This window comes from Cololabis saira, chromosome 18 (genome assembly GCF_033807715.1).
Source record: "Cololabis saira isolate AMF1-May2022 chromosome 18, fColSai1.1, whole genome shotgun sequence".
Classification (NCBI taxonomy): domain Eukaryota; kingdom Metazoa; phylum Chordata; class Actinopteri; order Beloniformes; family Belonidae; genus Cololabis; species Cololabis saira.
Window position 1 is genome coordinate 19,966,468 of NC_084604.1, and position 26,500 is coordinate 19,992,967.

The following is a 26,500-nucleotide window of genomic DNA, read 5'->3' on the forward strand; positions in this document are numbered from 1 at the left end:
TTGTCCTCCTCCAGCGCAATAAGGCTTGTAAAAGTGACTTCTCCTCTCCCAGCCTGCTATAGGTGTTGAGGATTTATGATGAAATGTGTGAGGGAAAAGAGATCAGAAGCTAAAGGAGGAAAGAAAAGAGTGGGAGGAAGTGAAAGGGAGAGAAAGTGACAAGAGAGCTCAGACAAGGGATGGAAATAGAGTACAAGGTGAGGAAGGGGAGATGAAGTGAAGGACTGTTCGTTTTGCTATGCCTGTGATGCAGAAGCTGCCGTCTCTCTGTATCCAGATGTACAACTCAGGAGCTAATGCAAGCCCCTCCCCCTCCCCCTGCCATGGCTCAATTGCTTCATTTCACTATGAAAGCAATAAAAGTAGAGCCAGGATGTGAGAAATGTTGACTTGTGTGGAGGGAAAAGGACTCAAGTGTCCCTGGACAGAAATGCTTCCAGGAAATGCACAAACCAATCCCAACACAGAGGCGCGTGCACGTACGCAGACCTCAGTCAGTCATGCGTGTGCAATTCAGTGCACATCATCATATGTGCAGCCCTGTGCCCTCCTCCTCTTCCACATTGTGGTTTCGGCTGTTTTGTTCCCTCGCCGCTCCAAACAGTCTTTCGCGTGTCCTTCTGGCTCCAGCCTCTCTCACTCTCTCGCTCGCTCTCTTACACTTAGTGTGAGAAAGAGTGCGTGCGCGCGTGTGCACGCACGCACAAGTGTGCTTGTATGTGCATGTGGCGAGGAGCTCATTCTGTTTCCACTCCAGGCAGAAGATGGTAAGTAATGTCTTTCCTCCTGCATATCAGAGAGAAATGTTTACAGGTTTGAGTGTAGAGGGTTGTGTTCGTGTGTGTGTTTGTGTGTGTATGTGTGTGTGTGTGTTTAATAAGGGAAAGATTTTACATTATTAGCTGAGTGTGTTTAGGGGTGATTATGTTGCATGTGAAGTGTGTGTGTTTTTAAATGTAATTTGTGCTCTTGGACACATACGTGTGCCTGCTGCTGTTAGTGCTGATGAGCAGCATGATGCCTGGAGAAGGTATGATGTCAGGCCGTGGATGGGTTTGGGATGAGCAATAGGTCTGTTGACCAGTTTAAAGACCCAGTGGACTGCAGAATTTAAAGGAGTAAGTGGGGGCTCATGTGCTGAAAGTTGTTGTGTTCCTGCAGTGTTAAAAGGTGGCAGACATGGTTACATAAAAACACAGGAAGACGAGTGTGAGCGAGCGCACCAGTGTAGCAATCTCACAGGACTTCACAAGAGATCAGTGTTTAAGTCAAGCAATCAGTCATGTCCCCTCCACGTTTAGCTGCAGCTCTCAACCAGAGCACCTTACAAGCAGAAGCAAGGAACCCTTTGATCCCTGCAATGTTTCTCGGTCCCAGGAGTTGCCACGCGTTGCCTTCCAGGCATTAATGCAGCACCTTGGCTGCAGCACTACACTGTAAAAGGAAACGAGGGCAATATGGATGAAGAACTGTGGGAGCAGCACCTTCAAAGTCCACGATGGCTCCAAACAGCAGACATTGTCAGGGCGGAAGAGGGATATCAGTGTAACAGTGGAGAATCGCTCTAAAAGTCAAATACAGTGATAACATAGTGCATCTTTAGTGATACTTTCACATACAGTAAGCGTGAATAACGGATCCAAACAGAAATGGTTAATATCCTTTCTGTGCCTGTCTGGACTGCAGCGTTGATGACTAAAAACTACTCCACAAAGTTTTTCTGTGTTTGACGATCACAGGAGAAAATCTCAGGGATTTTTTTATTTTGACTTTTATAACATTGTATTTCCCCAAACGATGAAGCTTGGATGTCAACGTTGACCCCGCACACTGTGTATTATCCTTTTTTTTTTATAAGGCCAACAAGTCATAACAATGCATGCTGATCTCTCATTGCTCAATGCACTTCCATGTGCTGCACCATCAAATATTGGTAAATATTAACAATTTTTCAAAGTTGAAGTAAAAATTCAAATGCTTTAGAGTTCTCAAATGCAAATGCTCAGCATTACATTTATTTAGCTGACACTTACAAATATACTTGAAGTTGTTGGGGATCAAACCAACAATGTTCCAATTAAACAATGACTCTTCCACCTCTTGAACTACAGATCCCCACCCTCGACCCCCGCATGAAAACCTTCAACAAGAACCATAAGAAGTGTGAAGGAGCCCCTTTAAAACATATTTATTATGTTTTAATACAACCAGGGCAAGATGTGCTTGACAAGAGAGGAGTTTTTAACCTGTAAACGTGCCATTATTCAAGATAATACAAATGATGCAAAGGAGCATATTTATCAATATATTTAAGTATTCATTTAACTTTAACCTACTTAAAATATTCTCGCTCCCATATGAGATTAGCCTTTTTCGTGTCTGTGTTCTGAAACTAGAGACAATTGTGCTGACCGCTGCATACAAATTAAGTATGATCATTAAAGGAACAACAAAATTCTCGGTGTAATGATTTTTCTACAATTGTCTTCTGATAAAGTTAAAGCATAACGACTCAACATCATGTGATTTCCTTCACTCTTTCCGGCTTTTGAAAATCTGCTTTGTCCGATATTTCCATGGCCTGAGGGATGCTGCTGTGTCTCCTGGTAACAAGAGACACAAGAGTAGATGGATAGAGAGAAAATGCAGAGATTAATACCTCTGTCTTTTCAGTGTCAGGTGCAAAACAGGCTGAGTCACCTGAAACTGGATATATTATAATATGTGTGATATATTAATGCCGAGATCAAGTGAAAGTAGCTATCTGTTTAATGTACAGGCATCCAACTCTCCTTTTGTGTGTTGCACGTTACCCAATTTGACCATCTGGGTCAGATTGCTTCAGGCTTTAAGTCAGAAAGATTTAAGTGCAGTGTGCTTGTTCATGTGTGCAGAGAACATTCAATTTTTATTTTAATATTAAAGAATATTTAGAACTATAGGCACATAGCATCATTAATTGTTTAAATTTAGGTTGTCATATATTTGTGCGCAGTATTTACATGTATCTGCATGTGTTTAGTCTGCATGCAGCATACAGGAAATTGCATTTGTCTCGAGTTGCTCACGCCTGCTGACTCTGAGTTTGCCTTGAGCACAATGCAGAGGATGGAAAGAGCACAAGAGAGCTTTGAACAGCAAGAAAAAAAGAGAGAGATGAACAGTACAACACAGAAGAGGAGAAGAAGAAGACTAACAGGAAATAAAGGGAATGGATGAGACTGTCTGACCAGCTGAACTGAGCGTGCTCATCCACCATGTGGGCTGCGGAGAAGCGGGGGAGACTGCTGAGCAGCATAACATGTGCCTGTCAAATCAGCTGTGTTAGCGCTCGCTCTTCAGCGCGCTGGAAATTCACTCGATAGCTCATTAATTTCTCATATATGTAGCTACGGAGGCAGCATAAGGAGGCTGTGATGAATGGCTGAGGCTAGACGAGGAGGCACTCAGCACATGCTCCTGGTGAGCTGGGGTTTGCTGGTCACTTGGTTTTTCCAGCAGGGAATCATGCTCAACATGTTTATTTATTCACAAAGGAGAAAATTGAAATCCTATTTTTTTTATCTCTTCCAATAAACTTACAGTTGAAATGAGTTAGAGTACAAGTTTAATTTGATGAGTAAAGAAATCAAGTTATCACTTGCAGTATCATCATCCTCCTGTTGAACTTGATTACATGAACTAAACTGAATCGATAATTCATTGTTGGTGTCTGTTGTGTTACATTTAGTGATTTTTGAAAAGCTAAACACATTTTTATAAAACATTTTTAATATGAGTTAACGTTTTCTCAGATCATGTTTTAAAATATATTTCCATGTAGCAATGATAATCCAAAATATGACCGTTTCGGTGCCTATAGCGTTTACAGAACGAAGGTTTGACATTAAACCAATGTTGATGCACACAAGGTTGGATATGCAGGGATGGTTTCAGGCCACAGGATGCTCTTCCATGATCGGTTGTTAGTGTAAAGGCAGCTTAGGTCTCTGTATAACAGCGAGACTGGCCTGGGTCAGTCCATTAACTGCGCTTCCACTGATGTGTCAAATTGTAACTAAAGAAAAATGTAGCATTCATGGGTGATAAAATAATAATAGTGAAATTTTCTGTGTCCTTTACTTTGATCTGGAATGTTTATGCTTCTGATTTTGCTTCATGCAGATAGACTCTCATTACTGAGCACAAAGCACGCTGCTTTCTTAGAAAGCTGATGCGAATCTCCTCCATCACTTCCCCTTCAAGAATCAAGTATTGAGAAAGTCACTGAGGTACCCTGCATTAGCACATGCAATATATATTCTTTACAGTTTGAATTTTTGAAAGGGGTTGTGCACTTCATGGCTTCTGTGATCTATTTTTTTCCCCGATAAAATGAACAAAGATGAGCTTTTTCTTGCTGTGTTTCTCCTACAGTATTTTCGGGGAGAACCTCATAGCTCACGCTTTGGCTCTAATTTGTAACCACTCATGCTTTCCTGCCAGAATCCATTATCTGAGCAGTGAGTTTGATGAGGGCAACTGCTGTGAATGCAGAGCATGTCAGTTATGAGAGATGGGATGCTCATCTCCTTGACATCCCTGACTGCATAATAATCTAAAACGTTACTGATTCACGAGGAAAGGTCAAGAATCATCTAATGACTTTACTAAAAATTCATGGTGAGCTTGGCATTCGTGCCCACCGTTATTTTGGGAAGAGATGTAATATTTCTGCATGGATTTCCCTGTGATATCTCCTGGCTCGGGAGGCTTTTAGACAAGCAAGAGCTTCTGCCAGCGCAGATGGCAGCATTTCTGTCATGTTTTTGTTTTTGACATTTTGACAAACTAACACATGAATGAAGGGCTGAACAGCATCTGTCAAAGACATAGTAGGCGTTGATTTACAAAAAAATCAAAAAGAACGTGATGTGCTATAAAATCTGATCAAATGGTGACACGTCTTGGATAATCTAAGGTACCTAACTTGACTTAATTTACAGCTTTGGTTATTCATGTTGGTTGTATAAAGACAGTACCACGTAAATGCTTTTGATGGCTGTTTGAGTTCTTTAGTTGAGTTTACTGAAGGCTGGATTAGAAAAATGCAGACGTTAGAACGTTGACTGGCATCTTAACCAGTCACTGCTTGGCAGCAGGATGCATGGTCCTCTAGGCTGCAGATGAGATGTGATGTCCAGGTATAAACAGGTGAAATGTAGATTCTCTTTGGTCAAATTTTTTTACCCTAAACCCTCACACTCTGCCAGACACAATGAGAATCAAATTCAAGCCAGCTCAATTTGATTTAATGTTGAAAATTCTAATTGTTGTGGTTGGGAAATGAATCCCCATGTAATACCTACCTGCTGTCCTGACCTTCACTTCTCCTGTCCTGTCCTGTCCTGTCCTGTCCTGCCCTGTCCTGTCCTGTCCTGTCCTGTCCCGTCTGTCATGCCCTTGGCTGCCTTGGCCCATCTGAGACAGTCACACAGAGACCTGTCATGCAGATGTCGTCCCGAGAGACAGAGTTGGCTGTCCGTCCCCCCGTCAGTCTCTGTGTGCCTCTGTCCCCCTGCTCAACCTAGCTTTGGCCTTGTTAAACCTCTTCTCTTCTCCCCTCCTCTCTCTCGCGGCACCAGGCGCGGCTCCCCTCCTGTTCATCCACCCTAAGCATTGCTGAGGTACTCCTGCATGTGTTCTAATGCATCGTTACAGCCGTTGTCATGGCATCGGTTGCTGCTCCTTCCTTCTCCAACAGATTTCCTGCCTGGCATGACGACTTCCTCCCTTTCTACCTTTTCCCTCACGTGTGTGGATGTGTGTCCTCCTCGTTGCACTCCGCTCACTCTGCGTTATCAAGCCAATTCCCAGCAGCCTTTTCGTTCTCCCTCTCTGTTTTTGTGTGGATGTTGTCTCGTTGTTGTTTCACTCAGATTTTGTCTTGTAATGAAATGTTGTCTCATTCAGGATCACGTACCGTGTCTAACCCTTGCCTTGTCTCCATACTCTCATGCCCCGCCAAAGTAAACAGGCCATCACTTGACATTTCCTCAGCTGCATTTCAACCTCAGAAGTGAAGTTGAAAGATGCTTGAATTATGTATATGAATGAAGTTATATTGCTTGCGTAAACATTTCTCTCCCTCTGTGTACACACCTCAGTTCCTTCTAAAGGGCCTTGCTCACACACACATACATCAACACACAGCGTTTACAGTTCTCCCGTTACCCTGATCATGACTCGGATCCGAGCCTGTGATTGATACAGACATGATCTCAGAGGAAAGGCGTGTTGGCGCTGACACGTATCCGCTGCGATACTAAAATCCGTTAATCTGATATACTGGCAGTTTCTAAAGGAGTTTGATGTGAAGCTTAGTGGACATTTTATATTTTAAGGGAGCCAATTCTCTTGCCAGCATTTATGTTTATCAGTAACTTAGTTGCACCCAGTGATTTTAAAGTACAAAATAGAAATAAAGTAGTACAAATAAAAATGGAAAATCCACTAAATCAGACACATTTTGAGGCAGAATTTGAGAATATGAAAATACCGATTCTTGAACCAGTTATCCTTAGAAGCCAATTATATCTAATCACTCATCTTGAAACAGGCATATAAAAATGAATGCTATATAATGGATCAAATTTGATTTTCAGTCGTGAATTAAGCTTCCAGTTATTATCAGGATAAAATAATTAAAATAAAATGGTTAATGCGCCATTTCACATTTGTCCTGCTGGTTTGTCCTTACCGCTCCTGTCCTTCATTTCTCTGCCCTTCCTTAAACGTTTCCATTTGCATTGGATTTAAGATTGAAAGTGTACATTTGTAGAGACATTTTGTTTCTACTTCAGGAAATGCATGATGTTTCATAAGTCAAGCACAAATACTGTAGCCATTAGGTTATTATTATGTTATGTGGATGTAATTAAACATAACTATAGATAGAGCTTTCAAACAATAATAATAAAAAGATCTTTGGGGAATATCGGGGGAATATAGGGGAAGATCTGTCTCAAATGGGATCCATATGCTTCCCTAAGGGAATTAGGCTTTTATTGCCTTTCAATGAACGTTAACATAGTCACCATAAACAGTCACCATAAATAATACAAATATTGTTCAAAGGGGAAGGATGAAGATGAAAGTAAAGGTTTGTTTGTTGAGGATGTTTTCTGAGAAGTTTTGCGAAATGGAAGATCATATTATGTAATGCACGAACAATGGAGCACAAATGGACCTTTTCCAAGACGCTAACACATTAAAGGGCAAAGTAGTTTTGGGATAAGTGAGGGCAAAAAGCAGGGTTAACACAGGTATAGTTTAGCCCCTTTTACATTGCCAGATACCCCACGTTTATGACCCCAATTTAGCGTTGAGCTGGCCCCCTCAATAACCCGTCTCTGAGGGAACATTTTAACACTTAAAGGGGACCTATTATGAAAAACACGTTTTCTCTTGCTTTAACATATACAAAGTGGTCTCCCCTCAGCCTGCAAACTCAGAGAAGGAGGAAAGCAACCAAATTCTGCAGTGTCTGTACAGCCCGCCCAGATGAGCATACCAGTGTGATGTGGCTTCTACGAGCCATTCAGATTCTGCTCCCTTTCGTTACGTAACGAAAATGTGATTTACATAGGTTGGCCTCCGATTGGTGACACCACGCCCACAACTAACTCCGCCGGCCGGAGCTTCCGCCATTTTTCCGTGGCGGTGTATCGCGTCATTCAGGCAGCCAATCAGCACAGTGCCTCATTATCATAGCCCCGCCCACTCAGTATCCTGCATAAAGAATGAGGTTAGAGACTGGGAAGCTGCAGACATGGCTCAGAGGCTGAATTTCTAATTTATTTAGCAAAAACAATCAAAAGCTTGTTTTTAAGACATTCAAGGCCTGTTTAAAATACAGTAGGTATTAGATGCCATAATAGGTCCCGCTCTGATGGAAATGGGTGTACATGGGACGGCAGAACTTGGCCCGGGATATATCGATAACAGGGCAAGGAGCTCCGCAAGCTCCTCATCCTCAGAGCTGCGGACACCATAAATCAGCATATTACAGGAATCTTAAAATGCAACCGGCCACTAAAATGACAGGCCGCAGCTTTGCAAGAAATGAAACAGATCATTAACAAATGGATGAGCCTCATAAAAAAGTTCAATGCAGTCAACGACCATAACAAGTGGTAGGTAATAACACCCCTTGCATTTACACCGTCCAGCGTGCATTAAATACGAGTTCTTGGTCCAGGGGAAGTATTGTTAGAAATTTTGTTGCTAGATAGTTGTTGGACACCTTCTGATATTTTTGTTATCTCCATAATATAACTTTTACACTCTGTTCCTTTACTACGAAACATCTCTGTCCATCCATCCATCCATTTTCCGCCGCTTATCTGGAACCGGATCGCGGGGGCAGCAGTCTCAACAGGGATGCCCAGACTTCCTTCACCCCAGACACTTCCTCCAGCTCTTCCAAGGGGAGTCCGAGACGTTCCCAGGCCAGCCGAGAGACATAGTCTCTCCAGCGTGTCCTGGGTCTTCCCCGGGGTCTCCTCCCGGAGGGACATGCCTGGAACACCTCCCTAGGGAGGCGTCCAGGAGGCATCCGATACAGATGCCCAAGCCACCTCAGCTGACTCCTCTCAATGTGAAGGAGCAGCGGCTCGACTCCGAGCTCCTCCCCCTATCTCTAAGGGAGCGTCCAGCCACGCTGCGGAGTAAACTCATCTTGGCCGCTTGTATCTGCGATCTTATCCTTTCGATCACTACCCAAAGTTCATGAGGGTGGTGAGGTTGGGTGCGTAGATTGACCGGTAAATCGAGAGCTTCGCCTTTCGACTCAGCTCCTTCTTCACCACGACGGTCCAGTACATCGACCGCATAACTGCGGACACTGCACCGATCCATCCGTCAATCTCACACTCCATCTTTCCCTCACTCGTGAACAAGACCCTGAGATACTTGAACTCCTCCACCTCTCCTGGTGGAGAACCATGGCCTCGGATTTGGAGGTGCTGATTCTCATCCCTGCCATGTTGCACTCGGCCTCAAACCGCCCCAGCATATGCTGAAGGTCCTGGTCCCAATGAAGCCAAAAGGCCAACATCATCCACAAAAAGCAGAGATGAGATCCCGTGGTTCCCAAACCGGATCCCCTCCGGCCCCTGGCTATGCCTAGAAATCCTGTCCATAAAAATTATAAACAGGACCGGTGAGAAAGGGCAGCCCTGCCGGAGTCCAACATGCACTGGGAACAAGTCTGACCTACTGCCGGCAATGCGAACCAGACTCCTGCTCCAATAATATAGAGACCGGACAGCTCTTAATAGAGCAGGGGGGGGTACTCACCGAGCACCCCACAGAATGGCACGAGGGATACAGTCAAATGCCTTCTCCAGATCCACAAAGCACATGTAGACTGGTTGGGCATATTCCCATGAACCCTCAAGCACCCTGCGGAGGTTATAGAGCTGGTCCAGTGTCCCACGGCCGGGACGAAAACCGCACTGTTCCTCCTGAATCCAAGGTTCAACTATCGGCCGTATTCTCCTCTCCAGTACCCTGGCGTAGACTTTCCCGGGGAGGCTGAGAAGTGTGATCCCCCTATAGTTGGAACACACTCTCCGGTCCCCCCTTTTTAAAAAGAGGGACCACCACCCCGGTTTGCCACTCCAGCGGCACTGTCCCCTTCCTCTATGCAATGTCGCAGAGGCGTGTCAACCAAGACAGCTCTACGACATCCAGAGACTTGAGGTACTCAGGGTGAATCTCATCCACCCCCGGTGCCCTGCCACTGAGGAGCTTATGAACTACCTCAGTGACCTCGGCTTGGGTAATGGATGAGTACATCCCCGAGTCCACACTCTCTGCTTCCTCAATGGAAGGCATGTCAGTCGGATTGAAGAGATCCTCGAAGTATTCCTTCCACCATCCGACGAGTACTGCTTCCCCCTTCTGAGGCGCCAAACGGTCCGCCAGAATTTCCTTGAGGCCAACCGAAAGTCTTCTACCATGGCCTCACCGAACTCCTCCCAGACCCGAGTTTTTGCCTCCAGGACCGCCCGAGCCACGGCTCGCTTGGCCTGCCGGTACCTATCTACTGCGTCAGGAGTCCCACAGGCCAACATAGCCCTGTAGGAATCCTTCTTAAGCCTGACGGCATCCTTTACTTCCGGTGTCCACCACCGGGTTCTAGGATTGCCGCCACGACAGGCACCGGAGACCTTGCGTCCACAACTTCGAGCCGCGGCGTCGACAATGGAGGCAGAGAACATGGTCCACTCGGACTCAATGTCCGCCGCCTCCCCCGGGATCTGAGCGAAGCTCTCTCGGAGGTGAGAGTTGAAGATGTCCCTGACAGAGGGCTCAGCCAGACGTTCCCAACAGACCCTCACAATCCGTTTGGGTCTGTCCAACCTCTTCCTCCGCCAGCGCACCCAACTCACCACCAGGTGGTGATCAGTTGACAGCTCAGCCCCTCTCTTCACCCGAGTGTCCAAGACATGCGGCCGAAGGTCAGATGAAACGACAACAAAGTCGATCATTGACTTCCGGCCTAGGGTGTCCTGGTGCCACGTGTACTGATGGACACTCTTATGCTTGAACATGGTGTTCGTTATGGACAAACCATGACTAGCACACAAGTCCAACAACAAAGCACCGCACGGGTTCAGATCGGGGAGGCCGTTCCTCCCAATCACGCCTCTCCAGGTATCACTGTCATTGCCCACTTGAGCATTGAAGTCCCCCAGTAGAACAATGGAGTCCCCTGTTGGAGCACTATCCAGTACCCCTCCCAGGGACTCCAAGAAGGCCGGGTACTCTGCACTGCTGTTCGGCCTGTAGGCACAAACAACAGTGAGAGACCTTTTCCCGACCCGAAGGCGCAGGGAAGCGACCCTCTCGTTCACCGGGGTAAACTCCAACACATTGCGACTGAGCTAGGGGGCTATAAACAAGCCCACACCAGCCCGCCGCCTCTCACCCTGGGCAACTCCAGAGTAGTGGAGGGTCCAGCCCCCTTCAAGGAGCTGGGTTCCAGAGCCCAAGCAATGTGTGGAGGTGAGCCCAACTATCTCTGGCCGGTACCTCTCAACCTCCCGCACAAGCTCCGGCTCCTTCCCCCCCAGCAAGGTGACATTCCATGTCCCTAATGCGAGGGTTTTGGTCCAGGGATTGGGTCGTCGAGGCACCCCGCCACGACTGCTACCCAGTCCACATTGCACCAGCATATCATGGACCTTCCTGCGGGTGGTGGGCCTACGGGAAGGCGGGCCTACGTCGCCGTTTCGGGCTGAGCCCGGCCAGGTCCCACGGGCAAAGATCCGGCCACCAGGCGCTCGCCTTCGAGCCCCAACCCCAGGCCTGGCTCCAGGGAGGGGCCCCGGTGACGCCGATCCGGACGACGTGGCGGTCCTCGATTTATTCCTCTTCATATCTCTGTCATTATTCTAATATGATCTTCTGTTTAAAAATGAAACTTAAAGAATAAAATGTATTATTTGTCCCCCAACAACTTTTTACAAAAACAATAACTAATTCAATTTACAGAGCAAGTCCTAAAAAATATGACATATCTTTTAAATATCGGGGGGGGGGCTGATACTTAGGGGAATTATGCAAAGTTTTTATCAACTTCAAATAAAGATTTATAAAATGGGGGAGGGGTGTTCAGTTGGTTGCAATGTTCAGTTTTACCACTAAATGTCAATAAACTGAACTTTTATCTATTATTTGCATTTCCAGCAGTGTGAGCTACTTTTAATATGGGTAGTTATGATATTGGGCGTCTGCAGATATTTGACCTAAACTAAGAGTATCATTACAGAAACTGACAGAAGAAATAAAACAGGCTGCTATCCAAATGTACATATTCAGCAGGAAATGTTAGAAGACTACTTCACTTTAAATGTAAAGCATGTATTTTTATTTATATTATGTAACACTATTTCATTATCTTCATTATCTTCATGTCATTATCTTAAACAGATATTTCTTCTTTTTAATTCCTTTGTGGAGGGTTGTAGCATTTATGAGAAATGAATGCCTTACCTGCAGAAGAGAGCAATCACAGCGATCTCAGTTTGGAAAATCAGGGAGGATTTCTGATGGAGAGCTAGACTAACATCTACTCACAACAAGGGCAAGAGAAAAAGCAAAATTTAGACCAAAGTACACTTAAAACGTGGATTTTCTGAAGCTGATAAAAATATTGTGTCAAATAACTGTCTTATCTGGTGATGCATTACAACAAAAACAATATTATAGAAATATCTATATTAAATGTTTTAAGTTTGAGCTGTTTAGATGATAAGAATTTGCTTTTTTGAAGTCCCTGTCCTGAGTTGCTATGTACAGTATATATCTCTTTAACTCAGACACACCAACACAAACACACTGATTCAGATGTGACTACACCGGCAGACCTCTAATGGAACTGTTGTCAAATCCACCAAACTGCTTCAGTTCTTCATCCATTTTCAGTTACGTTGTGCTGGTGGTTGGTAGTATTTTCCAGTGACATGTCTGCCACAATCTTTTACTCTGAAATTTCCTTAAATCCTGTTGCAGAATGCGTGTCAGTCGAGAAATGGCTTGGTTCTTGTGTGTTTGAGTGTATGCAAAGTGTGAGAGCATTTGTTTCTTTTAAAGCTCAACTAACTGATATTTTCCCGAGTTGGTGTGTATGTCCTTTGCCGGTATGTGTGAACGTGCGTGTGTGTGTGTGTGGTATTAAGGTGAGTGACTATCCTGTGGCTTCCCCCAGGCCTCACGGAGAGAATTCAGGGCTCACCTGGATGAGGTCATCACGCTCAAGTCAAGGTACTCTACCTTGGACCAGGTAAATCCGCTATCCTTCTCGCCACTTCTTATCTACCGGCATGCAGGTAGTTCCCACAGAGCACTGAGCCACACTAGAGACATGCATCAGCACTCATGCACACAGGCAGAGAGGCAGCAAGACGGAACGGCTGAACATTTTAGATCGTGCTGCACCGGAGCATTTTAGCAAATGTTTTCTGTGCTGATACCCCACGACCAATGATCACCGTGTGAACAGACGACTGAAGCTTTTTTTTAAAGCTGGAGATAATGGAAAACTAAGAAAATCCCTCTCCTTGATTCGTCTGACTCCTCTTAACTAACTGTGCATATTAAAATTTTATCAAATTAAGACAACTAGAATGCTTCTTGATATCAGCCCCAAATGCAAAACCCAATCATTTGATTTTATAAATGCATACATTTTGTAGACACGGATCAGAAGTTGATAGCAGATGTGAAAGGGTTCTTGTTTTATGAGGACAAACACACATTAGTCACTTCCCCGCATGTCTGATTTCAGCAGAGGAGGTGTCTGATACAGTAAGGCTCAGAGGTGCTGTGGTGATGCACATGGCCACTGTGGAATCATAGGAGTGCCTTCAATTTTATTTTATTCCTTTAGTTTTATTGTTTTGTTTTTTGACATCTTTGGGACTCAAGGCTTAAATTAAACGTTCAGACTTGTGTAAGATAAAAATAAATATCTGTCCGGGTCAAAGAATTTGGGTCTTCATGGAAGTGTAGTTTAGCATGTATTTCCTGTGCAAGAACAAACTTTCATTTAGGTCTTGTAAATGTAGTAATGCTTGATTCCATTTAAGTCGGAAGTGCCTGCATTCTAGCTGCAAAGTTGAAAAATAACCCTTTCCAATCTCTGGAAAATGCGTTGCTGCTGTTAGAAATGCTAATTTATTAAAAAACACATGGCATTTAGCACATATAAAAACCACAGCAGCAATTTCACTGATAAAAATCCAACAGTACTATGTGTATATCTGACTTAATGTGAATAAATTAAATATAAAAGGAATCAAAATAAAACAAATAAGACATTATTTTGTTGATGGGAGTAGAAACCATGTTGGATTCTTAGATTAGATTTCTCTGTCTTCATGGGACAAATCCTGAAAAGTTAAGGCAGAAGTGATCAGTTTCATAAAAGGGAAGCGATCAGCGAGATTGACTGCCTCCAGTTAAAGGTATGAGGGAAAAGTGGTTTCTAAATTGGAATTAACAAGAGGGAAAAAAGCCCAGCTTGCCCACATTGCCCCAGCCACAAGCATCCAACTTAAAAACCTGTTTCAAATCAACATCCAGAACTCTACTTCTACTTCTACGAAAGGAAAAGGCAGCGAGAAGATGATATATGCATCAACGTATACATCAAAAAAATTAATGAATAAACATGAAAAGAAGCAAAGATACTATGTTTTATAATTACCGGTAGTTTTTATTCTTTATTTGTTTTTATGTTTTCACATGTTTTAAGATATATACAGTATGTGTGTATTTCCACATTTACTTTCATATTCTTTAATACATTAGTTCCTTTTTCTGGCACTCCTATCTTTCCATAAGGGACAAGGCAGTCAAAGGTCAAAAGGACATTTTTTTACCACCAAAGTTGGTGCAGGAGTCGACCTGTGTGTCACCAGTTTTAGTTATTAGCACCATCGCTCCTCTTCATTGCCTCTATCTCTGCACCAGCGCTCATTCTCTCTCATTCATCACCAATCTGCTCATTTGTCGGGTGTGATTTCTGCTTGGTACGTGTTTTGTTTCTGCACTAATATTTCGCTTATTTGTGTTTATGTGTGTGATATAAGATGTAGAAATACCGGAGAGGAATTAGCAGGAAAACAGTGACACCTCATGTGGTAGTTATGAGGAAGCTACAGTCAGCATCCACCTCGGCTCTCTGGGGTGGAACCTCGGCCCTGGATTTGCCACAGCAGCATTTTGTCCTGTGTGGGTAGAGGTGGTTGAAGCCGGCTGAATCAAGAGCCTCCCCGCTCTGTCACAGCCTTCTCTTCATTACAGAGCATGTATATATCCTCGTCTTTTCGCATAATTTGTCTGACAGCTTCTTTGTTTTGTGCTGAGCTCAGCACTGTAGCAGTTGCATCCCTTCATTTTCTGGAGCATTTCTTCAGCCAGCCGCTTATTAGCCCCATTGATTTTGCCCCCCTCCCCACCCCCAGTTTCTCGGCCACGTGTCTTCCTGGCCCCTGCCACACTCGCTCTTCTGTATCTTTATTCACCGCTGCCACCAGCTCCCCAGCGCACTGATCTTCCTGGCAGATCTCCATGACAACCCGTCGTCAGACTGTTTCCGCGGTGACAGCAGGCTTGCCATTTAGAGTGATTAGAGTTTCTGGCACAAAAGCTGGTGTTTTGTTCCTTGTTTTTCTGAGTGCATGTGTGTGAGACTGCACTGCACTCTCAGCTTACTGCTGTTATTCAAGGGGCTTGAACTTTGTCAGACTCAAATCCTTCCATACACACATCCATGATCATGACACTTTCTTATTTTAATTCATTTATATTGCTTTCTAAGGAAGCTTCCGAGCTTTCTCAATGTGCTTGTGTCAAAACTAAGTGCCTGTTTTACATCCCTCATACGAGCCCTTTTTCATTTGTCAGCCTCTCACTGGTAAGGGGGGATTGCAGCTAAGGATAGACTAGAAATGATCATGAAAATGTTTAACAGCCTGCTTTTTTTGGTTTTCCCTCACTTAATGTCTAAAACAACCCCATCTGCTTCTGCACTCTTTCTCCACATGCTCTCCTCACTTCCAAACACATCCCTCTCTAGCTCCTTCACTGTTTTCATCCCCATATGAAAACTGTCTTTCCCCATGCCTCAGTTGCATAAAAGGTTTTCGGTCGTGATGGTGGCTGTACATTTGCTTTAAGTCTAGCTGCAGAAAAAGAGGAAGATCCATGATAACCACAAGGTGTATGGGAAACTTGATAAGGAAGTAGAAAACGTCTGATTATCGTGGTGTGTGTGTGTGTTTACAGAAACCAAAGAGCTAGACTGTCCATGTTCATGTCATTTCTTTGAATTTTAGATGTCCACTGTTTTCAAGCATGGCACGTCTTGTACAAAATGTCCCAGCTGTCAATTGTCAGTTTTCATTGCTTTTCAGTATGTACAAGTTTGATCTTTGGCAACAAATATACTTGGGTGGTACTCCTACGGCCGACAAAGGCCTAAAACATTGTGTCATCGTTTAAAAAGTAACATATTAGTTGAGGAATACAAAGTCATGCTGATGATTATAAACTAGGATGGCCAAGTCCCCTCCAACCGTTCCCTGTAGACAATAGTTTTGAATAATACAACAGCAAGACATCACAATATTTGTGTCAGAAATTTGTGTTTTTTTTACTCACTATACGTTTATAAAGTTACGATATAAAGTCAAAAGTTAACGCAATAATGTCTGACGAGTGACAGATTTAGATTGAACCACTTTGTAAATGTGCGTAAGACACAAGGGGATATACAAACTAGTGCAAAGTTAACCAGTGCGTTTTAAGGAAGCTATAGAAATGATAACATGAGTTTCTGTAAAGGCCCTGCAATCTGCCACCTGGAAGCTCCGCTTTTTTTCTTTTTAGCTCTATTCTTCTCTCTCTGTATTTGTCTGAAAGCTCTCACTGCTAGTCCCGTTAGGTTTGCTCGTCGTAGTGGATGCCTGTGTGTCTGTCTGTTCCTCCGTCCGTCAGTTCTGTCATGTCTGTCTGTGGTGTTGTGGTTGCTGGGACAGATGCACTGATGCCTGTGATTCGATGCTTTATCTCCACTAGCTCCAGTGTAGGTTGGAGGGGCTTAAAGATGATCGCAGGAGGACCTTCAGCTCTCGAGTAACTATCCCGCCCCCCTCCTTCCCCTCCCTCTCCCTCTCCCTCCCCTTCACCCTCCTCTGAGGAGCGAGCGAAGCAAAAGCCCCGCTCTGTCCCCTACCCCCCCCTGCCCCCCTTCCCTCCTCCTCGCCTGCCTCGCTGTATCTCTCTGGCTCTCGCTCACCTGTCTCGCTCTCTTTCTCTGTCTTTCTCTGTCTCTCTGTCGTTTGTCTCCTGCTCTCAGTCTTGCCTCTCGGTCACCCGCGCCACCCCTCGTCACCCTGTGTCTCACTGTTTTCTCCATGTGGACCGCCAGGGTTCTTACTCTCGCCATCTCCCACGCCTTCCTCCTCCCTTTTTCTCTGTCTCCTGTTGTTCACGTGCTCTCTCCATCTCTTTCTTTTCATCCACCGGCCTGTCTGTCTCTCCGGTTAACATGCGCTGCTTTCAGTAGCTCTGTCTGGTGTGTTGGATGTCTGTTAAGTAGATGGCATTCAGGCCGCTCTGATGGTCTTTCTTGTTTTTTCGTCTTTTCCTCCTGTTTTCCCTCCTTTCTGCTATGTCTAAGCTCCTTAGTTTAGTGAAGTCTGTCTAGTTCGTGCTTCCTGTTTTGTTTTTTTTTTTGTTGTTTGTTTTGTTTGTTTTTTTTCTCGATGGGCTGTGGGACCATGCTGATCCTCATCCTCTCCACTACCCCCACCCTCCCCTTCCCCTTTCTTTTTCTCCATCCCTCCTCCTCCACCATCCCATCCAGCCAACCCCACCACCCCATCATCCACCCGCTCACCTTGGCTGTTTGGTGCCCAGTGGTGTCGCAGTGTTAGCTCGGCCATGAGGGAGGGGAGGAGAGAGAAAGGGGTGGGTGGGTTGAGAGACCTTCACCTTCACCACGGGTGTTTTGGTTCTCCATACGCCACACACCACCCACACCCAACGTTTGTAATACCGTAACTACAGGTCGTAGAGGCTACTGAGACAGAAGGAAGGATTTTCAGAGCCCACAGGGAGTGAAGGACATGCCAGAGCAGACGAGCAATCACGTATTTCAATTGAAACATCTGGATATGACAGTACATATCAAACCCGAAGGCCTGTTTTTGTCAAAAACTACGTTTTTTTCGTAAAACAGGCCTGTATTTGTTAAAGGATGTAAAATATTCTGTGCCAAACTTGCAGCTTAATGAACTGTATCCTGTGATTGTCCTTTCCCTATTAAATATTCTCAGAGGCTGAGCTTCCCAAAAGCACGACAAAACCTCTTTGTTACTTACATTTGCATTAAACAAGTAATGTGTTATTTGTTTAATGTAAATATGATGCTGCAGGATGACGGAGCGCTGATGCATCCATGAATGGGTGGACTGTCTTGCCGTGAAGCCCTTTTTGTACTTGCTTTCATTTTGTTGTTAATCTTTTTACATTGCACTAAAAATTACATGAAATGTTGAAATAGGTTGGATGTGGGCATAGTTTGATTTCATTGGAAAGCTGCCGCTGTAAAACCAAATTTGATGAAGAATGCATGTGCTCTTCCTCCAATACAATCCCAGATCTATCTCCTATTTATAAGGTTCATTGCTGCTGTAACTTCTATTAACTTCTGTCTGAAATGCTTTATTTCTGTTCCTGCCGTTGTTAACGCCGTCCCTGTGGTGTGAGCTTTGGCCTTTGCAGACTTTTATATGTATTGAAGACTAGTTTATATAACTCACAGAAGAAAAGAGCGAAAACGCATAAAATACATAATGTGACCTTTTTCAGGCAAACCAGCAGCAGAGAGGCAATCTAGTATTTATACATATTGTATCAATCAGAAATAATCAAAACACAGGTTGCTTTTTAGAATTTGCCTTGTATAACTAAAGCATGGGAGCTGTGCCATCTTCTCAGAGTACTGGCTTTTGGTTGAACATTTTGTGTTTTAAAACTGCCATCCCTTGGGAGGGCGAGGCCGAGGCGTTCGATTGGTTACAATCTGCAACTTTGCCTTTAGGTGTCACTAAATCTTACACGCTGCCACTTAAACAGCAAGAAACTCAGCAGAAGTAGTCACAGGGTTGGGCAGCATCCACAAGCCTCTTTTGGCGACAAATGTGCCCTTTTATGTAATAGTCGTAACATCAAACTTTGTGATCCACATTGTATGTTGTCGTGTGGAACTGGAAGACAGCATTTATGGCAGAAGTCCTTATGGCGAGTAGCAATATCCAGGGATTCCCACCGGGAACTACAGTCATTAGAAATGTGGTCATATTTATTTAGCTGTGTTTTCATTAAATCTACAACCTGTTCCTGTCTCAAGTTGTTTTTTGGGAAACTCAGCCCACTTTTAACCCACTCTGCTCTCCTCCCCACCTTGTTGTAGTTTACGAGAAGCTACCGCACAGCATCAGCAATTTCCAGAGAAATCTCGCCATCCTGCGCCACATCTGAACAGCCGCTATCTTTACTCGACACTACTTTCCACTGCATTTGATGTTACACCGCAGCACAGTTGATACATCTGTTTTGATCTTGTGATGATAATATTGTCACTCTGTATGCCGTTGCCTTTGTCCGTGTAGTCTTTGAAGCACTTTATTTTGACAATAGTGTCAGATGTCAGCACATTCATCACCTGTGATGTAGTGATGTACCAGAGTTAGTGACCATAATGTGAAGCGGGAGATGTAACCATCTCCCAGCAGCGGGACAAAGTGCACAGTGTAGTGTGACACTGATCTTGTCATTACTTTTGACTGTTGTATGAACAGTTTCTCATCTAAGCCATGTCAAAAGAGCAGCTTGGCTTATCTCAAATTACCACTGCCTCTGCTCTCTTTCTCTCCTTTTGCCCTTTGTCTGTCTCTCCCAATCACTCTCTCAATCTCAAGGTGCAGTCACGATGCAGCAGCAAAGAAAATATCCTAAGATCAAGTAAGTATTAACTTCCTCCTTTTCTCCGTGTGCCATGTCTGCACGTCGCCAAGCGCGCTCCCAGCCACGTAAATAGATTTAAAATGTGTGTATGATGTAACAATGCGAGCCTGATGTATGTGCTTTGCCCATGTGTGTGGCTCCTGTGTCATGTTTGCATGCCCATGTGTGTATGTGATGTTTTGCCAGAGGTTGTTAAGCCTCGTGTTGAGCATCAGAAAATGCTGTGGAAGCGTACGTGTATGTTTAAAGAAGGAAATTTGGGTCGAGGGAAATCAAAGCATGCCGTCTATTCTTTGCTGTGAGGCAGGGAGGCAGAAGGAGAAGGAGGTAGAAAGAGATAAAGACACAGGGAAAGAAAACAGATTACACATTAGTTACACCTTCCTTTGTTCCTTTTTACCTTTGGAATTATTAGAGGAGTATTATTAGACCCACATGGCTGCTCTCGCACACCTCATCATCCAGCTGTGCTTCACAGCTTCTAAAACACCTTCTAAAAAGAAATATATATATATATATATATATACACCTGCATGGAGTTGCACCAGTATATGCTGATCAGTGTGAGCTTCTCTGCAGATTTCCACATTTCTGCATTTAGAGCCACATTGATTTCTCCTGTCATGGGACTGAATCCCAACAGAGCTCTGTCTCCACTCCCTATTCCTCTTTTAGTCCCTCTCTCAGCCTTCAATGTGTTTAAATAGAGAATTCAATACTTAAAAGGAGTGAGTGGGATGTCTAAGAAGAAAAGCACTGTTTTTTTTTATATTGGGAATTAGATACTTTATTGCTGCACCCCCTCTGATCCACGTGTTCAGGTACAATCAGACTCACATTTCGAAGCCCAGTTTGGACCGGTGTTTAATATCACCTTCTTTTACATATGCATCCATTTGCCTCAATTTTAGGTGAGAGACACCAACATAACACCAACATTTACTCTGTCTACAAATCTAGTAGCATAGAGGGCCTTTCATATAAAAAAGACCTCTGTGAAATGTCACAAAAAACAAATATGTTCAGTCCGCTGCTGGTCTGGAAAAACATAACTGTACTGAGTTATGGTCGGCCAACTCTCGCTCACAAACAAAAACACATTTCTTTGAAAACATTTTGAAAAACAACAGCGAAATGCTTCGTAAGAAATAGTAGCGGATCCACTGGAATGGGAAAGCATACTCAGTTTCTACTGAACGGATGTAAACTTGATAAAAATGTGGAAAAAGGTTAATATTGTATACATTTTGTTTATCCTTGGAAGATAGTTTGGGTTTGTGGCAGCCAGTTAATGCCAGTGTTTGTGGTGGCACTCATTTTCATAGGTCACAGTGCAGTGGACATCACCAAGGTGGCCCGGAGGCACCGCATGTCTCCTTTCCCTCTCACCTCTATGGACAAGGCCTTCATCACTGTGCTGGAGATGACCGCCGTCCTGGGCACTGAGATCATTAACTACAGAGGTGAGCATGATCGCTTTAAAAGATTTTTAAAAAGATCACACCAACCTCCCTCGCTCCCACCCCGGTTTCTCCACGTGCCCAGCTTGCCTGCCAGTTGCGTCTGCTGACATGGGTGTGGCTACGTGCGTCGTCCACAACTGGACACCTGACTGAATCAGCAGTCTCTGGGCGGAAGTCAATCACGCAGACACAAATCCTTGGCTGCAAGGGCACAAACATAACAAACAAACCTTCCCTAAATATAGCAGCAAGCAGCAAAAAGGGGAGCCGAGCAGTTCAGCAGGACACAGTCGCCATGGCAACTTGATTTGTTCGTTTTAAAAGACGTGGCTTTAAACTGTTGTAGGAAGAACACATCTTGGCATAATGAATTTACCTTCTGTGGTCAAATATCAGTTTTTTTAAGGGGGGCGGGAGGGGTTCCTAATGCCTCTAATCCACAAATTATGAATTATTGCTTGTTTCTTTTTTTCCTGTAACACCCAAATATCTATTGTTTAATCTTATTTTAACAGCAGAATTACCAAAAAATTACCAAAATCACCAAAATACCAAAATTACCAAATGCTGATAATTGACTTAGGGCCTGATTTACTAAAGGTTTGCGTGCGTAAAAAACGTGTGCAAACTTGACATCACCCGCAAACCAATGTGCAAGCTGATGAATAATCAATATGGGGCGTACCCGCCAGAAATCGCTAAATACTGGGAGGGGAAAATGCAAATATCTCCATTTACCACACGCAATGAGATTTACCAAGCCTGAAAGTTTTTGCGGGGATTGTGATTGCGTCTGTATTTAATACGTTCGAAAGGAAGGTGCTAATCTGCCCAGCATTACGCAGGGATGCTTGTTGGTGCCTGATTTGAGGACTGGGGTGGGGATGGCTCAACTTGTGGTGAGGATTCTCCACATGCAAAAGGAGAAATATTTTATTTGAATGTTAAATCGAGTATTATTCAGCAAAATGTTGCCACAGGAGGCACATTCATTTTTTTATTTGTGATAATAAATAAATCACGTGTTTTCATGGAGAAAAAAGTGTTTCTTATTGTGCGCCTATACTTGTTCTGCAGTTGTCATATCCCGGTGTTGTGCCGTATTCAGCACCCCTGCCGTGAAAAGCACCCCCTCGTCTGACAAAAATGATATTCTCATTCCGTGTCACGTTCTGTTTAGCGTCCAGTTTTGTGTTAATGATTCATGTTTAAATGCGCTCATGGATTCCACAATAGTCATACTTTCCCACAATCACAGTCACAGATAACAAAAATCGGGTAAATGGTTATTGATGTCATTAATTAATAGCCTGCTTACTGTGTTGTCTTCCATAATATTTGTAAATATATATAATATAAACTCCTAAGTATGTGTTTGTGTGAGTGTGTATATATAAATATATTGAAGTGTCAGTGTGTTGTTTTTTTTCTTGGTCTACTTATCATTGAATATACGAGGGGGTGCTTTTCACGGCAGGGGTGCTGAATACGGCACAACAATTTGCCTCTTCCACTAATATCCCTAACTCCAACTCGTCAAATTTCATTTTGCGCTTGCAAACCGTAAGACACGCAACACCTCATTTAAATACTGCGGTTTGCACCTGTTATCAATTGCGCACGCAATCTTAGTTGATCACCCGCAAAACACACAACAACAGCACGTGCAAACTTTTTCAGTGCACACGCAATTTAGTACTCTTTATTTAGGATCTTAGTAAATCGGGCCCTTAGTCTTCTGTTTTTGCTTTACAACAGGTTGACGAGTCTCAGTTAAACAAATTTGACCTTTTACAACCATATGCACTGATAAAATCCTGGTTTTGGAACCAGAATTTAATAAGTACCATGCTAATAAGGCAAAAATATCAGCTTTTTTTTGTTTGTTTGTTGTTTGGAAACGTTTAAAAAAAAATCTGTCAGGGATCAACTTTTCTCTGTGCCTTATTGGGTATTATTATCAAAAAGTACTGAAAAATTAGTACTTTATTTAAACGGGTGTGAATATGACTTAATGATTTGTGTTTCATCAAAAAGGATTTCAAGAAGTTCACATAGGGATTAAATATAATCCATCTTCCCATGGAAGAACCTCCAGAGGCCAATTTTATAGTTAAGAGAGTAAGTTACCATCAAGTGTAGTACATATGAAGGAAATATCCATCCCCACTGCTACTCTATATGGGTCTGAATCCCCATACAGTGTTGACATCAAGTTGTATGCAAAGACTGAGTGAAATATCAACTCACTGATCCAACGTGCTAGGATGTACACTCCACCTGTAGTCCTCTAAAGTGGCTGCATTTGGAGTGAGGTGAGTAATGTTTAACAATGACTAACAGGGGACGAGTCCCGGCCAGTATTGGAATGGCCAATATTTTTTGTCACATTCCAGTCCTGGCCACAACTGAGCGCCTACAAAGATGAACAAACATCATCAAGAACACGCTGCATGAAAAGTACAAAGTCTGAGTCATCAATGCATATTCCTTGTCAGTAATCTATGACAGGTAGGATTAACCTCCTGCGACCCGAGCTCTTGTCTGGGCATGCATTTTTATTTCCTGTTGCTTCGGTGCCCCAGCAAACACAATTATCAAATCAAATCAAATCAAACTTTATTTATAGAGCACCTTTCATGCATAGAATGCAGCACAAAGTGCTTTACATAAAAACAATACACAAACATAAAATGTATTAATGCCCTGGTGCAGAGCTCCACAACCATCCAGGCCAGAACGACCCCCAGGACGACAGCATGGAGGGCTCCCCAGGAGTAAACACTGGAGCTAATAGCTAAAAGAAAGCAGGATAAGATAGGCTATGAGGTTAAAATACACGCTAAAAGAATTTAAAAGTATAACATAAAATCCTAAAAATAAGTCTAGAAAGCAAGAAATTAGAAACTAAGAGAATAAAACAATAGAATGTATAAAATAGACCATAAATAACGACTAAAACATTTAAATATAACATTGAGATAAAACAATGAGATAATAAAACAGGATAAACTAAACTAAAGATTAATATAAAAGAGTAGTAAGATCCAATAAAAATAGGGGTGAGCATAGAAAATTATAAAGAGTTAAATGAGTCAGTTAAAAGCCTGATTAAAGAGATGGGTCTTGAGCCTCTTTTTAAAAATTTCAACAGTCTCTGCAGCCCTGAGGTTCTCCGGGAGGCTGTTCCACAATCGGGGACCATAATAACTGAATGCCGCCTCCCCGTGTGTTCTGGTTAATTTTTTTTTTTTTTACCTTGTCTGTACACATATTAAAGGAGACCTATTATGGCATTTAATGTATATTTTAAACAGGCCTTGAATGTCTTAAAAACAATCTAAAGCTTGTTTTTTCTACATAAATCATAAATCCAGCCTGTGGGCCCTGTCACTAGTTTTACCGCTTCTAACCTCTTTTTCTGCGCCTCATTTTTAGGGAAGGGGGGGGGTATGATAATGAGGCTCAGTGCTGATTGGCTCCCTGAATGACGTGTAGCAGGGGAGGAGAATAAACCCTCGTTCCGCCAGAGCAGCCCGAGCCTGTAAATTATCAAACACTGAATTTTCACAAATGGAAACTTTATTGTTAAAAAAATAAAATATGAGTTGTATATAAATAACATTTATGCACTATTTAAGCCGGATCTGCCCGGCGGAGTCTGAACGCTGGCCGCGGAGCAGAGCCAGGCGCCCGGGAGCAGCGCTGCTGGATCAGCGCGCATCACCGCGGCTTTAACCGGGAAATATGACCGGTTCCCACCGGCCGGGACCGCAGGAACCGGCCTGGACTGGTAGCAGGGACTCCCGGGGACCGACCAGCGGAATTTCAGCCGGATCTGCCCGGCGGATGCTGCGCGACGGGCGCCGCAACTCCACGGCGGGCGCACAGATCCGCTCCGGAGCGCATCCGCGGCGCATCCGCGGCGCATCGCCCGTTACCGGGGATCAAACCGACAGATTTGCCTGAAAATCTCGAAGGGTGAAGCTGGTGCAGCCTGGGACAGATCCCCGAGGACCCAGCTCCCAAATCACCCGGGAACCTGCATGATTTACCTGCCATCCCTGGATCCGCGGCGCTGCGGCGTCGCGTCCGACTGGCTCAATGAAAGGACCGCTCCAGCCAGAGCCAGAGAGCTGGTTGTGGGCGTGGTTTCAGCAGCGGAGGCTGAACCTATGGAAATGAGCGCCTATGGTGACGTCACCCTAGGCGCAGATTCAGAATGGCTCAAAAAAAGGCCACGTGACACTGGGGACTCAGTCCGGCGGGGGTCAGAGAGCTTGCAGAAATTCATGGTATTTTGTCTCCCCTGTGCTGGCAGGGTGAGGGGAGACCACTTTATATATGTTAAAACAAGAAAAAACGTGTTTTTCATAATAGGTCACCTTTAAAGGTATTGTGACATCATTTTTAACATGCTTTTAACACTATTAAAAGTCTTGGCCAACATCCCTCAAATGTGTCTAAAAGAGTGTAACAAGAAAAACTTCACTCTAGTACTCCATTCCTGGCTTTTTATGACAGTGTTTTTTTGCGCCGTGAAAAACGCTTCCTTTTCCCCCTTTCCTGTCAATCATTGCTCTGCTCCTCCTCCAAACCTCCTCCAACCCAACCATACGCTCACAGCGGCGTCGGAGAGTTAAGCCGGGAGCGACAGGCGAAGCATGCACGGAAAAGCAGCAGGGCGAACCACAGCAAACAATCATAAAAATAAAGGCATGCAAGCAGCAGTGTCCCCTTATCTCAAGTCCAGTCAGTGGCCGCGGGTCTTCTTAGCAGTTTTCCTCCGGTGATGAGAACAAAAGAGGCTCTAAACAGCTCCGTGTTAAGCCTGATTTATGGTTCCGCGTTAAATCGACGCAGGGCCTACGCCGTAGGGTTCAGCGTACGGTGCGCGTCGCCGCGACCTCAGGGTCGATAGGGTAAAAGTAGTGCAGACAAATAAGAAGGCCCAAGACCATTAAAACACCTAAAAACTAGTAGAAGAACCTTAAAATCGATCCTGAAGCGAAGGGGGAGCCAAGTGGCCCAGTGTCATCAGGAGACACGGCGATGTACAGTTGCGTATCGTCAGCGTAACTATGGAAGCTGATGCCGTGTCTCCTGATGACGTCCCCAAGGGGCAGCATGTACAGATTAAAAAGAGTTGGACCTAAAATTGACCCTTGGGGAACCTCACACTTTATCTTATAGGTTCCTGAGGAACATGTATCCATATTTACAAAGAAACTTTGATCAGTGAGGTAGGATGTGAACCAGTTAAGAGCAGTACCAGAAAGGCCGACCAGGTTCCTCAGTCTATTTAATAAAATGTGATGGTCTACTGTATCGAAGGCGGCGGTTAGATCCAGTAGAACCAAGACTGTGAGTTTGTGGTTATCTAAATTAAACCTGATGTCATTTAAAATCTTTAAAAGTGCTGTCTCTGTACTGTGGTTCATCTTAAAACC

At 44.0% G+C, this 26,500-nt stretch overlaps 1 protein-coding gene across 7 annotated transcripts in view; it reads left to right on the forward strand.

The window, feature by feature from the left end:
• The window catches only part of gphnb (gephyrin b), a 153,859-nt gene that overhangs the window by 112,498 nt on the left and 14,861 nt on the right, over positions 1-26,500 (forward strand). For 2 of the 7 annotated variants that reach the window (XM_061746632.1, XM_061746633.1), the window contains exons 9-13: positions 5,625-5,666; positions 12,758-12,832; positions 16,633-16,689; positions 19,542-19,584; positions 20,913-21,050. In XM_061746632.1, coding sequence (XP_061602616.1) covers positions 5,625-5,666; positions 12,758-12,832; positions 16,633-16,689; positions 19,542-19,584; positions 20,913-21,050 — 355 coding nt within the window. The remainder of the gene's footprint in view (positions 1-5,624; positions 5,667-12,757; positions 12,833-16,632; positions 16,690-19,541; positions 19,585-20,912; positions 21,051-26,500) is intronic. The other 5 variants (XM_061746637.1, XM_061746639.1, XM_061746635.1 and 2 more) reach the window with 4 other exon arrangements.